The sequence below is a fragment of the Chiroxiphia lanceolata genome, chromosome 23 (assembly GCF_009829145.1).
Source record: "Chiroxiphia lanceolata isolate bChiLan1 chromosome 23, bChiLan1.pri, whole genome shotgun sequence".
Classification (NCBI taxonomy): Eukaryota; Metazoa; Chordata; class Aves; order Passeriformes; family Pipridae; genus Chiroxiphia; species Chiroxiphia lanceolata.
Window position 1 is genome coordinate 6,265,671 of NC_045659.1, and position 12,807 is coordinate 6,278,477.

The window sequence follows — 12,807 nt, forward strand, 5'->3', positions numbered from 1 at the left end:
GAGAGTGGGCTGGGAAAGCTGCAGAGGGCTTCTCTTTTGGCTTGGTCAGGTGCTCTTGGGAGAGTGATGTATCAGAGTATATCCCAAGATCACTGTTCATGTCAGAACAGCACTGGCCGAGCGCTGTGCACCCATGGGGTGCACAGGTCAGCTGGCAAGCAGCAGGGCTGCTGAGGGAGGAGAAAGACCCGGAGAGGGAATGATTCCAAAGGTTACCCGAGAGCCAGGCAGGAGAGGAGATAACACGCTGCCTTCCTGCCTCCCAGTTCAGTGCCCAATCCATCCCAATGTGCTGCCCAAGACCAACACAGACCCTGCTCCTTTTGAATTGTGTATTGGGCTCATTTTCTTGCCAGTCTGATGTTAATCTCTGCTCTGTGAGCTGCTGGCAGCAGAAGTGCTGACTTGAAGCCACTGCAGAGCCAAAGCCAGCTCTACTCACGCTCCTCAGTGCAAAAATGGTTTCAGGCCATGTGGGAGACTGCTCTCCTGCTCCTGGTTTGGGGCTTTTGGCATCGTAGCTCTGGCCCTTCAGGAGCTGGGTCCATGTTGGTAACACTCTCTTTGCAAAAATATTTCGGGAGTGATTTTCTCTCAGGATTAGGAGTGATGAAATTATATTATTGGGGGTGGGAAGAGGAAAGAAGAAAGTCACTCCTCTAGAGGTGGAAGTGATCTTTCCATGGCAGGATGGTTCAGGTACTCAGCATTTTGTCTCTTCTAAGTCAGACTTTGTGGAGGAGGCTGAAGCTTTGATCTTTAGCAATGCCTTTTGAATGTGGTTATGGTCAGAAAAGTGAAGGTAACGAGCTCAGAGTTGATATTCAGTGAACACACATTACAGGTACCTGGAAGGGGCTGTTGTTGAGGGCAGTGGGTGATACCTGGGTGAAAGCACCAAACCAGGGCTCATGGTCACCTCCCCAGCCCTTGTTCTCCTGGCCTTTCTCCTTCTCAAATGTCCTCTGCCAAAGAGGAATCTTTTTTAAAGCATTCAGGCCACCTCCCTTTCCTGTGAGGAACCAGGATAACTTGCTGGGAGCACTGGTGGACTGCCAGCCCTCCCCAGTGCGTGACCAGAAGACCAAGCTGGGTTCCCTACCCACAGGACCAAAACCAAACTGTACCTCACCCTATGTAGCCCTTAAACCTGGGACCTGGGTCTAGATGGCTCATCTAAAGAAAGGAAAATCTGCAAATTTGCCCTTTTGCAACTCTAAACTGCTGCATAAATAACAGCCAAGGCCCAGATTCATGTCTGAGGGCTGCAGGAGTGTGTCAGCCCCTCGCAGAGCTGGTTCAGCCCTCGGTTGCACAGTTCAGTGCTGGGGCTGCCACTGGAGAGCCTGGGCTGGGCTTCCCGGGAGCTGGACTTGCCTCGGTTGTGTGAGCTGCCAGAGACAGGACTTGCCACATTTATGCCAGGAATGTGATTAAAAACTGGAAAAACTGAAGCTGGCCTATTCCCAGAGGCCATATAATGTAACATATATGCCAGAGGAACACACACAAGCCCCCTGTCTCAGGCTCAGTCTGGGCACCCAAGGCCACAGAGCGGGGGGCAGAGGTGTGGGGGGACCTGGCGAGCTGGGGCTGTCTGGGCAGGTTGTGTTGGCACCCAAACAGCTCAGTGTGTTTGCCCAGTTGCCTGCTGTCACCAAACACCAAGCAGCTCTCAATTCCAGCAGAGAGACATTTGCCCTCTGGTATTGGATTTAACTGCTGGTCTCTGCCTCAGCCAAACACACCCTGAACAGACCAGCCCTTCAGGACTGCAGCTGCGGCCAGGCAGAGCCCATCACAGGGAGCACAAGGAAGGTTCTACAATTTCTCAGCTGTAGCCTGACACTCTGGCAGGGCCAGCCAAGCCCTGTCCTTCCAAGGGAGGGAACTGAGTGCCGGGTCCCGTCACTGCCGGGACGTTCCCAGGTGCTCCCTGGCAGCAGAGGCACCTCCCACTCCTGTGGGGTTGTTCAGCTGTGGCTGCAGACACCACAGTGGAGCTGATGGCAGCAGGGTTGGCTCTGTGCCACCCGACTTCCCTGCCTGTCCCCAGCCCCAGGTTTGCTGTTTGCAGGAGCTGAGCAGGTGCTGCTGTCGCTGCCTCCTCTGCTCGGGCACCTCAGCTCCCCCAGCCCTCAGGCTTCTTGGAGCTTTTGTGGCTCTCACCAAACCATTCCTGGCACAGGAGGTGCCCTGGTGGCATCCAGGGCATTTGAAGTTCTTTTCCTGTGAGCCACAGAGTTTTCAAGACAGCAAAAATGCAGCAGAAGGTAGAGCTGGGCTCCAGTGCTGCTGGGCTCAGTGCTGCTGGGTTCCAGTGCCTCCTGCCTGTGAGGTCACCACTGGCCCAGTTAACACCAGTTGCACGCAGGCAGGTCTTAGCAGCCACTTGTCTTTCAGGAAGATCCTTATCTGAGGAAGTGGGTTCTCCACCAGCTATTCGGTGTATCACACAGAAGTGTACTCTTGCCTGTGTGTAAAGTCAACTGGACTTGGATGCAACCCCAGTCACTGATCCAAGTCCAGGGCCATCTTTTGGAGTGTTGTTGGGTTTGGGTTTTTTTGGGACAGCCAGAAAGATCCCTGCCTTCCAAATTTTTTCCATCTTCTTCAGAAGTAAAATGGCTTTAAGCAGAAAAAGCAGCCTAGAATTAAGTGGTCCCGACTCCGCTTGAATTCAGAAGAACCCCCAAATATCTGCACAAGTCCTGCTGAAGCTACAGTGTTTGCTGTAAAAAATATTGTGAGCAACCTCTCACACTGATTAGGTGGGATAACCATCATAGCTATTTTCCCAGATATTGTTTCCCTTAAAAAAATCCCAATTTATGTATGTTTTTCGACTGGAAATCTCCAAACCTTGGAAATTTTTCTTTGATGAATTTGCTGTGGTGCTCGTGGTTTCCTCGTCTCTGCCCAGCAGAGGGTGGGTCTAGAGAGTCCTAAGTCAGTCCAGCAGCCCAGGAACATGGGATTCACCTGGCACCTCAGGCCAGAACGTGGGCAACCCCACGTTTTTTGTGCTGAGAGGAAATGGAGGCCCACAGAAAATGTGTCATTTAGGAAGCCAGGCTGACATCCTGAGTTCAGCGAATCAGACAAGCAGCAAGTCACTCCATCTGACCTCCGAAGGGAAGGCTTTGCTCTCCTTCAAGAGCTGAACCATCTCATGTTCTTGGACCTTCCTACACAGCTGAAGGTCACAGCCTGGAGACAGTCCCAGCCCTTCGAGGGACACAATTCACATCAACTCTTCCCAGGGGCAGCTTCCACTCCCTCCCTTACTCTAATTAAAGCTGAAAAAGGGAAAGGGTGTTTCTGAATGGTTGTGAATCCAGCAAGGAAAAGTTACTGGAAAGGTTGAACAGTGTGAGCTGCTCCCAGGAGGCAGCATCGGCAGTGTGGGGTAACAACTCTCAGCTTTGTTGTTTCACAGAGCCCCTGGGAGAGGTTGATCCCAAGATTTTTACAGCAAACACTGTAACTTCAGCAGGACTTGTGCAGATGTTTGAGGGTTCCTCCTTAGTCAGGCCCACTTAAATTCTAGACCACTTCAGCTTATTTGGGTTTGTTGCATGATCTGAGATCAGAGATAGAAAAGTGCTGATTTCTGTAGATGCTGCCCTGACTCTCTAAGTGGGTTAATTCAGGCTGAGGGGGATTCTCATGTTCACCCAGTAGACTCCCAGCTATTGGGAGTCATGGTACCATCACATTTTTTGTGATGGTACCATGAGCCCTGGTGGTCTGGTGGTTAGGATGCAGCACTCTCACCACTGCGGCCCGGGTTTGATTCCCGGTCAGGGAAAACCCCCGGGCAGATGGAGCTCGTCAGCCCTGTAAGGCCATCCATCTAAGAGAAGGTCACTCTAAACAAACCTATGTCCTGAGGACCTCACTGCCACCGTCCAAGCTCGCTCGGCCCCGGCAGATGAACTTAGGATTAAAGGGTGGGCTCAGCTCAGCGCACACTGTGTCTCACCTAAAAATCCACTGCGCAGGCTCGAAGGGTAAAGACCTTTCCCAAATCTTTGTTCGCGAAGAATGGCCGTACATACAACCATGAGCCTGGTGATTCCTGATTTGCACTTGGATTCTTGTGCAATGGGGGTTCCACGAGCTGCATTTCTAAGTTTTCAGAATTTCTGTTTCCCTCCCGGGTTATGGAAGAATTTACAGAACAAACCCCGAAACAACGACTGGGGGGAGGTGTGGACAGAACAGTAATTTCTTATTTTTAAAGGCTCACAATAGGGACTGTGCCCTGTGAATTTTGCGCATGAGGGGCTCAGCACACACAACTTTCAGTTGTCTGTCTGTCTGTCTGTCTGTGTGCTGAGAGTGACCCACTGCTGCCCACACATCACTGGTATCTTTGAATGCTCAGTGGATCACACAGTAGGTGAGTCTGTTGCTGCCTTTGTTTTGGAGGTTGCTCCATTAATTCACATTAAAAGAGTATGTGCTTTTAGTCTGGGAGGTTCCTCCTTCGGTTTCTGCCCTGCCAGCCATAAAGGCAGCTGTGTTATGTGTGGTTAACTGAGCTCCAGCAAGAACATGCAGACCTTGGCAGATGCACTTTGAATCACCAGGGCTGTGCCAAAGCCATCAGAGCCCAGCTTGCTTTGTGTAGGAAACCTGAGCACATCAACCCAAGGAAGTGCATGATCAAAACTTTTTGTCAACAGTAGGAGTTTCAGCAGGGGAAAAAAAAAAAAAGGATGACCATTTCCTGTTTTTAAGCATTTCTAGAAATGCATAGTTTGGTAAAGCACCAGTCCTACACTTCCCACAAAATAAACAAAAAGTGTAAAGTAATGCATTTTTTCCTGCACCACGAACACCCATAACTCTGACCTGCACTGGCTGCTCCTCCTTCAGCAGTAACCTCAAAAACACACAAACCCCGTGAAAGGAGATGTCACTGCAGAAATGCTGCCCACTGCACATCCCTGGGCTGAGCCGGGAGCAGCAAGTGCACGACCTGCAGCTGGAGGCGCTTCCCTGAGCAGGGAGGGGACAGAGCAGCCCCTTCCCCGTTTGCAGAAGTGACCCGAGTGCTGGTGCCACCCCGAGCGAGCACAGGCAGCAAAGCAAAGCCAAGCCAGGCCAGCCCTGCTTTGCATAGGGGTTGGTGGCCCCCGGGGGCTCTGATTCAACCTGCGATCCTGGCAGATGGTGGTTGCAGACAGCGTGGGGCAGCTGCGGCCCTGCAGGTGCTCACCAGCTCAAAGGAGAACTGCAGAGGAGTTGCTGGTTTAGTCACAGCTCTGAGGGCCTGTTTTGTCTCTCCCCAGGAGGCTCTGTCGGTGGTGAGCGACGACCAGTCCCTGTTCGACTCCTCGTACGGCGCTGCCCCCCAGCTCCCCAAGGCAGACATGACGGCCTCAGGGAACCCCGACTACGGCCAACCCCACAAAATCAACCCCCTGCCCCCGCAGCAGGAGTGGATCAACCAGTCCGTTAGGGTCAGTGTCAAAAGGGAGTATGACCACATGAACGGATCCAGGTAAGAGCCTTCCCACACCTGCTGTTGATTGTAAATCACAGAATGTCCTGGCTTGGAAGGGACCCACAGGGACCAACTTCTGAGTCCAAATTCCACATGAAAACACAGCACGGACCATCCATTCCTGCTCCTGTCCTGCATATCAACAATCCCCCTCTCTGGGTAGGACCACTGTAGGACCATATCCCCCTCCCCCTACAGTTCCTTCCGTTGGGACTCGTTTTTTAATGGCCTGAGCATCTCACTCTGGCAGTTCTTCAGGATGGATCCCATCAAACACTGGGATCCCAGTCCCCACGAACCCTGCCCAGAGCAGGTCAGGACATTGCCAGGGCAGAGCTCACGCTGCAAATGCTGCTGTAACCCACACCTAGTCCATCACCTAGTTCAGCATCCCACGGATGTGCCGCGGTCCAAGGGCTCACAAAGGTGGTCAGACCATAATAGTTGGGGTTTGTACCAGTGCTCCAGAGTGAAGCAGTGACAGCTGCACTCCTGGACTGTCAGGGCTGCACTGGAGGGCCCTTTTTACTGTATCTGAGCTCTATTCCTGGTCCACCAGGGCAGAAGCAACCCTGTGAAACTGGAGGGCTGTTCGATGGAGAAGGGAAAAAGAGGAGATGAGGTCCTTTAGGGCAGTTTATGAGATGTAACAACACAAAAGTCCTGTACCCATGTCTTCTGTGTGGATATCGGTGACCACCGGTGACACAGAGTCCAGGAGAAGTTGGAGCAGCGTTTTGACACCACGGGGTCACCGGTTGTGGTGTAACCTCTCCAGCTCACAGCCAAAAGAGTAACAGGCCATTCCCCAGTCATTTGTAGTTAGAGCTGGAAGAGGTGAATCATTCCTTGTTCAATGACAAATTGAATGACTTGAAAACATTTAATTATCACAGCTCAGGTTGCCTCTTTTAAAACCATTTCTCCAAAACCAAAGCTTAGAAACAAGTCCCACCATCTTGCACGTAACCTTTAGGTGTAAAAATTTCAATTTTTTTTTCAGTTTTAAATACATGCAATATAGATAAACTTTTATTTTTAACGTAGGGTTTTAGAGCTCATATTAATTTTAAATTTTATTTTAATTTCAAAGTCACGAACACCTCTAAAGTAGGGTGTTAATAAACCCTCAGGGGTTTTTCTGCTCTAGGGTTACTTTAGCGGCACATTTTCCTGGTTTCTGAGAACAGAGTTGGAAACAGAAAGCAGCCTTGCACTTTCAGACTTTTGCAGTGAGATGATGGTGTTAAAGACATCAAACAGCAGCCTGTTTTTGTTTCCTCGTAAGAGTACAGTAGATGCTGATTTTGCTCTCAGATAAAGGTCTCTGCAGCAGTTGCTCTCTCAAGGTGATTATTTGTGGGCTGAACTCAACCTTGCCCTGGTTGTACCTCAGGATCATTTCTCAACTTCATAAAATCTATGTGGATTTTTGCACTGGTGCTTTCAATCTCAGAACTGAGGCTGAAACGGGGAAACGAGTTATTTCCTCAAAGACACAATCCCTGGATAACACAGAGACAAGGATGGATCTTGAAAGTACCAGCTGGAGTTTTTCATGGTCATGGGGACACCTTTGGCTCCCAAGGCTGGTTTTCTTAGGAAGAGGAAGCCCTTTGTAGCATTGCCAGGCTGCCCACAGCAAGGCCAGGCTGGATGGGGCTCTGAGGAACCTGGGCCAGTGCAAGGTGTCCCTACCCACAGCAGGGGTGGGATGAGATGGGCTTGAAGGTCCCTTCCAACCCAAACCATTCTGGAATTCTCTGACTGCATCAGTTGCTCACACCCCCAGTGTCAGATACACACTCACAGTGTTTCCTCCCATCACACTTTTCTGTCTCACTCAGGAAATTTTGGAAGGCCAAGGGAACAAGTAGTGCTGTCACATCCAGGCATCATATATTTGTGCTCCTCAGCCCCTGTACAGATTCTGAGTGTGGGCACTTGTATCCCCAAATTGTCCGTGCATTGCATTCCCTACCTGGGCTGTCCTTCCTTTGGAACCCTTCTGTGCCAATGTCCTCATCTGCTCAGGAAAAAGGAAAATAATCTGCTTGGACAAAGGGATTCATTACCAGCTGGAAGAGCCCTGGGAGTCCCAGAGAAAGGCCCTCCAGGAGTGTGTTGGTTCTGGGCAAAAAGGAAATCCTTCCTTATGGACTTGCTCGAGACTATAAGGTTCTTGGGTAGAAAATAAGTGTCCTCAGTGTCTCTAAAGGAGGAGTGAGAACCTCCCAAGCTGTCAGACAAAAAGAAAAGGCTGTTTTGCGTGTCAGGACCAAGCACTGCAGTAGCTTCCAGCCTTACCTTCTGATAACTCATAAGCACAAGCCCCAACCCACCCATGACACGAGAACATTCCCTTGCCTTCTCCAGCCTCTCTCCTGTTCAGGGCTAAAATGTACCATCCTTTCTTGTGTGGATCACAGTCCATGGGGTTGGACTGGGCCACTCCTGTGGCAAAACCAACACATGTGGGAGTGACAAACACCAATCCCAACACAAATTCACTCCAGCTGCAGGTGGATCCCAACCCCTGTCGCCCTCCCTCTGTCCCTGCCTCTCCTGCTCTTCTTGTTTCTCAAGGACACTCTACCACCGAGTTCCAGCTGCCTCTCACAGGAGCAGCCTTTGTTGCCTTTGTTCTGCCTTTGTTCTGCCTTTATTCTGCCTTTATTCTGACTTTCACCTGTGCTGTGGGGAGGGGGGGGGGGGTACTCAGGGACAAAGCTGCAGGGAGCTGCCAGGGGAGGAGCTGGGGACTGCAGGGGACAGTGCCCAGCTTTGCTTCTCTCTCTTGGAGACCAGCAACAGGTCTGGGGGTGTGATGAGCTGGGTTGGTCCTCAGCAGGGTAGGAGAAGGGATCTTTGAGAAACCTCTCCAAGCTTGTTTAGCAGAGCCCTCAAAGTCCTCCAAGAAACCCCAACCACCTCTGTACCCCACATCAGATTGTCCTGGTTTACTCCTGAATTAGAAAGAATCTCCCAGATAACTCCATTCCAACTGTTTACAGGGGATGCCCAGGGAGGGATCTGTGTTTTAGGAGAGAAGATGAGAGTTCTGTGAAATTGCAAGATTTAGACAGAAATTTTGTGATCATTTCCAGGATTATCAGACCCAGATGCAGGTTATGGCTTCAAACTCTGCCCTTGCCTTCACAGACAGCAGCTTGCTCAGAGTGAAACCCAGGACTATATTTAATTATATTTAACCCCCCCCCCCAAAATAAACAAACAAAAATCTTTCACATCTTAAATTTCAGTGAATGAAGGAGAAGGATTATTTAGGAAAATGTTGGGTGAAGTTTAACCCAATTTACAGTCCATGTTTATAACAGATTTTTTTGCTTATGTTTTACATAAATTCCAAATGCAAAGAGTGAACAAAGCAAGAGAAATTCCAGATCCTGACTGTATTTACTGAGTTACTACAGATCTGCACTTGTAGCTAAATTCAGGGAGTGATTTTTAAAAAGGTGTTACAAAATTTGTCTGATCTTCAAATGTGAAAGAATGTTCCAACATGCTGATGTGGGCAGGGATGTGGGAAAACTTCACTGGGGCAATTCCAGGATTTTGTCCAGCTAAAGTAATGGAGTCAGTGCTTTGAAAAGGCTTTGGAGACATTCTTTAGAGACATCCCAGAGGAGCTGTGGCTGCCCCATCCCTGGCAGTGTCCAAGGCCAGGTTGGACGGGGCTTGGAGCAGCCTGGGACAGTGGAAGGTGTCCCTGCCATGGCAGGGGGGTGGAATGGATGGGCTTGAAGGTCTCTCCCAAACCAAACCACTCTGGGATCCTGTGATTTTATATTTCTCTTGCTTTAGAACATTGAAATATGTTCTGAAGGTCTCCAAGTTCAGCGACCTCAGAGGGGTTTTGTGCCACAATAATTGTGTCAAACAAACCGAAGGACCATCCGTGGTGTCCGCAGGAATGAGCTCCCAGCGGAGCAGCGTGTGAGCCCTCTAGTGGGATCCGGGGGTGCTTCTGTGCCCGGCACGGCAGCCGAGCATCCCCCTCGGGTTTGCATTGACCTGCCTGGGATAAACAACCCGAATTTTCCCGACTTTCTGCGGCGCCCCTTCTTCCTGCAGCCTCATAGTGTCTGTCAGTGTGACTCCCCTCCCGAGGCCTTCCCGGGAGCAGGGGTAAAGTGCAGGTGGATGCAGGTTTGGAGGAGCTGACTCTGCTCCTGGCCTGTCAGAGGGAACCACGAGCAGAATTCCAGTATGTCTGTGCTCCCTGCCTTCACTGCACACCAAAAAACACACTAAAATCTAATTTCAAGTGTAACTATGAAAGCTGAGATGACCAAATGGGGCTTTACACAAAAAGTGGCAAATTCAAAAAGAAAAGAAGGTGGGAAGAATGAAAGAATGAAAGGATAGGAAGAGAGGGTTAGAAAAGAGGAAATATCCCCTGATCACAGCTGAGTCAGCGTCAGAAATTCCTGAAATCCTTTTTTTTGTTCTTTGGAATGGAAGCCAAAGGTGATTCCTAGACAGAGCCCTGGGACAGTAATTGTTTGTTTCCAGGTGTCTGGAACCCAGGCTGAAGCTGTGCAGAGGGTTTATTAGTCAGTGCCAGGACAGCTGCTTGTCCAAGACTTTCCCAAATACCACATCTTGGCATCCCAGAGACTGCCACTGGAGCTGCTGGAACGAGGAGCCTTTGGACAGACAGTGGGAATGGGTTCTGTTCTATATTCCTTGGCCTCTGTCATTGCCACAGGGATGTTGTGAAAGCAGCCTGTATCCATTCACGTGGGTAGATCCATGTTTCTGCCCAGAGCCTGTGGAACCACCTGAAAGTCTGGAGTCTGTGAAAAACCAAGGATTAATCTTGGTTTTAATCTGCAATCCCCCCACAAACATTTTCAAATAATGAGGAAATCTTTATCTAAATCCAAGCCTGCCTGTGGGCAGTGCATGAGCTAAGGAAGGGGTGATATTCCTGGATACACCATTCCTGGCTCACAGCTCCTGCTCTCATCAGATACCATTGTTGTTCCCCACACTGCATTCTCTGTGTGGCCACAGCTACACCCACCTTCTGCTGGGATAAATCCCACTGAGGTTGGGGCAGGACAGGAACAGCCATCCTGGAGTGCAGAGAGGGTTCAGTCTGGCAGTGCTGATTTCCCAGGAAAAGGCTCTCTTTGGATCTGGTAGGAAATCTTGGGATACACAGGACACAAAATTAAGGATCTTCTCCCGTTGCTGTCACTAAAGATTTCCTGGTGTTTTCTTAAGGACAGATCAGTCTCCTGCCCAGGGAAGTTTGGGTAATGCTGTTCCCAGTTATGTCTGTCCAATGGACTGGGATCCAACCATCCTGAAAAGTTCCTCAGAGGGAAGGGAGGCAGCCCCACGGACACAACCCGGTCAGGTACAGGGAGCACATTCTGTGTCCTGCAGGATTCGTGGAGCAGCTTCTCCTCCCACAGTGGTTGGTGGGGGCACCTCAGTCCCTTCCACTTCAGATTTTTCAGATCTTTCTGAGTTTTTCAGGTTGTCTGGGTTTTGCTGCTGAGACTCACAGAGCAAGGAGGGGGTAGGGAGGGTCCAAACTGCCAAACCAAGAGTGTGTGATGTGAAAATATCATCCCCAAACCATGGAGGAGATGTGACAGCACCGGGGTCACTGCTGTCCCTATGCTGGGTGGGTCATGTGAAGATGCTGAGCAGAGGGAGCAGAGACAGCCAAGGGCTCTGTGGTCTGTTCCTGAGGGTCATTTCATTCCAGTAGAAAGCAGGGATAAACTGTTTAGAAGATGTTATTATCCAGGAGTCTGGATATCAGAGAATCATAGAATCCCAGGATGGTTTGGGATAGAAGGGACCTTAAAGACCATCTTGTTCCACCCTCTGCCATGGCAGGGACACCTTCCACTAGCCCAGGCTGCTCCAAGCCCCATCCAACCTGGCCTTGGACACTTCCAGGGCTGGGGCAGCCACAGCTTCTCTGGGCAACCTGTGCCAGGGCCTCACCATCCTCCCAGCCAAGAATTCCTTCCCAATATCCCACCCAACCCTGCCCTTTGGCAGTGGGAAGCCATTCCCTGTGTCCTGTCCCTCCATCCCTTGTCCAAAACTTCTCTCTGGGAGCCCCTTTAGGCCCTGGCAGGGGCTCTCAGGTCTCCCTGGAGCCTTCTCTCCTCCAGGGGAACCCCCCCAGCTCTCCTGGCTCCAGAGCAGAGGGGCTCCAGCCCTTGGATTTACTCCAACAGCTCCACGTCCTACTAATGTCGGGGGAGCCTGAGTTGGGCACAGTACTGCAGGTGGGGTCTATGGTGGAACAGTATCCTAGAGGTCTGTATCAGCATTACCCATGTTATTATTTCACCATAAATAGTGTGTGTCTCAGCTGCAGGGGTTATTTTTCCTGGATAACTTTAACCCAGAGCAGGGGGGTGCGGGTGACCACTGCAGAAGGACCTGAGGCAGCAAGGAGCCCCTGGGATGTGCTGAAAGCAGGGAACTGTGGTGCCTGAAGGAGGGAGAATTCATCCCCAAGGCAGGTGGGAATCCACATGTGGGGCTGTGCGTCCAGCTCTGCCCCAGCCCTGGGCTTCCCACCCCACCCACACCAGCTGCTGGGCCCCAGGCAGGGCAGGAGCAGGTTGGTCCCCTCCCAGGGCCAGTCTGACACCCTGGAACATGGATGCTCTCCGAGTCTTCCCAGGACAGGCCGTTCCTCAAGTTCCTCAGCAGAGAATCAGATCCTTTGTGCTGCCTCAGGGCTTTTTCTCTGCCAGCACAGACAGCGTTTAACACCTGACACAGAGCATTTCAGCAGTCTGAGCCATGAGCACATTCCCTGTGAAAACCCGTGGCCCTGCAGTTGCTCAGCCTCTCCTCACTGCCACGGGGACATTAAACCTTCAGCAGTTCCCTCTCCAAAGGCGGATTTTGGTTCCCTGCCTGGAAAAACAGTAGGCGAAATAGTAAAACCTTAAATTCGAACATGTGTAACTTATACATCTTATTTCCATTTTCAAGCAACATTCTCTTAGTAAGACATGAGGAAAAAATTACCATCTGCCTCAGAATATCTCGGTGGAGCATTTATCTCCCAGCCATGATAACCAAAGCTCAGTAATTTCTCCCTCCCCCCCAGTTCAGGTTGAGAGACAAATTTGTTTAGTGTCCTGACTGGGAAGCCTTGCCAGCTGAACTCAGAGGGTGGGATTTGCTGCACTGTCATAGTTCTTACCCTGCAGCAAAAGATTTCCTCTCAAACCACTTGGCTTCTGGCAGAGAAGGAGGATGGCTGTGGGATTAAACCCACG

General features: G+C 50.7%; 1 protein-coding gene across 5 annotated transcripts in view; it reads left to right on the forward strand.

Moving 5' to 3' along the window:
- The window catches only part of FLI1 (Fli-1 proto-oncogene, ETS transcription factor), a 105,864-nt gene that overhangs the window by 61,230 nt on the left and 31,827 nt on the right, over nucleotides 1-12,807 (forward strand). For all 5 annotated transcript variants that reach the window (XM_032709589.1, XM_032709586.1, XM_032709588.1 and 2 more), the window contains one exon: nucleotides 5,301-5,512. In XM_032709589.1, coding sequence (XP_032565480.1) covers nucleotides 5,301-5,512 — 212 coding nt within the window. The remainder of the gene's footprint in view (nucleotides 1-5,300; nucleotides 5,513-12,807) is intronic.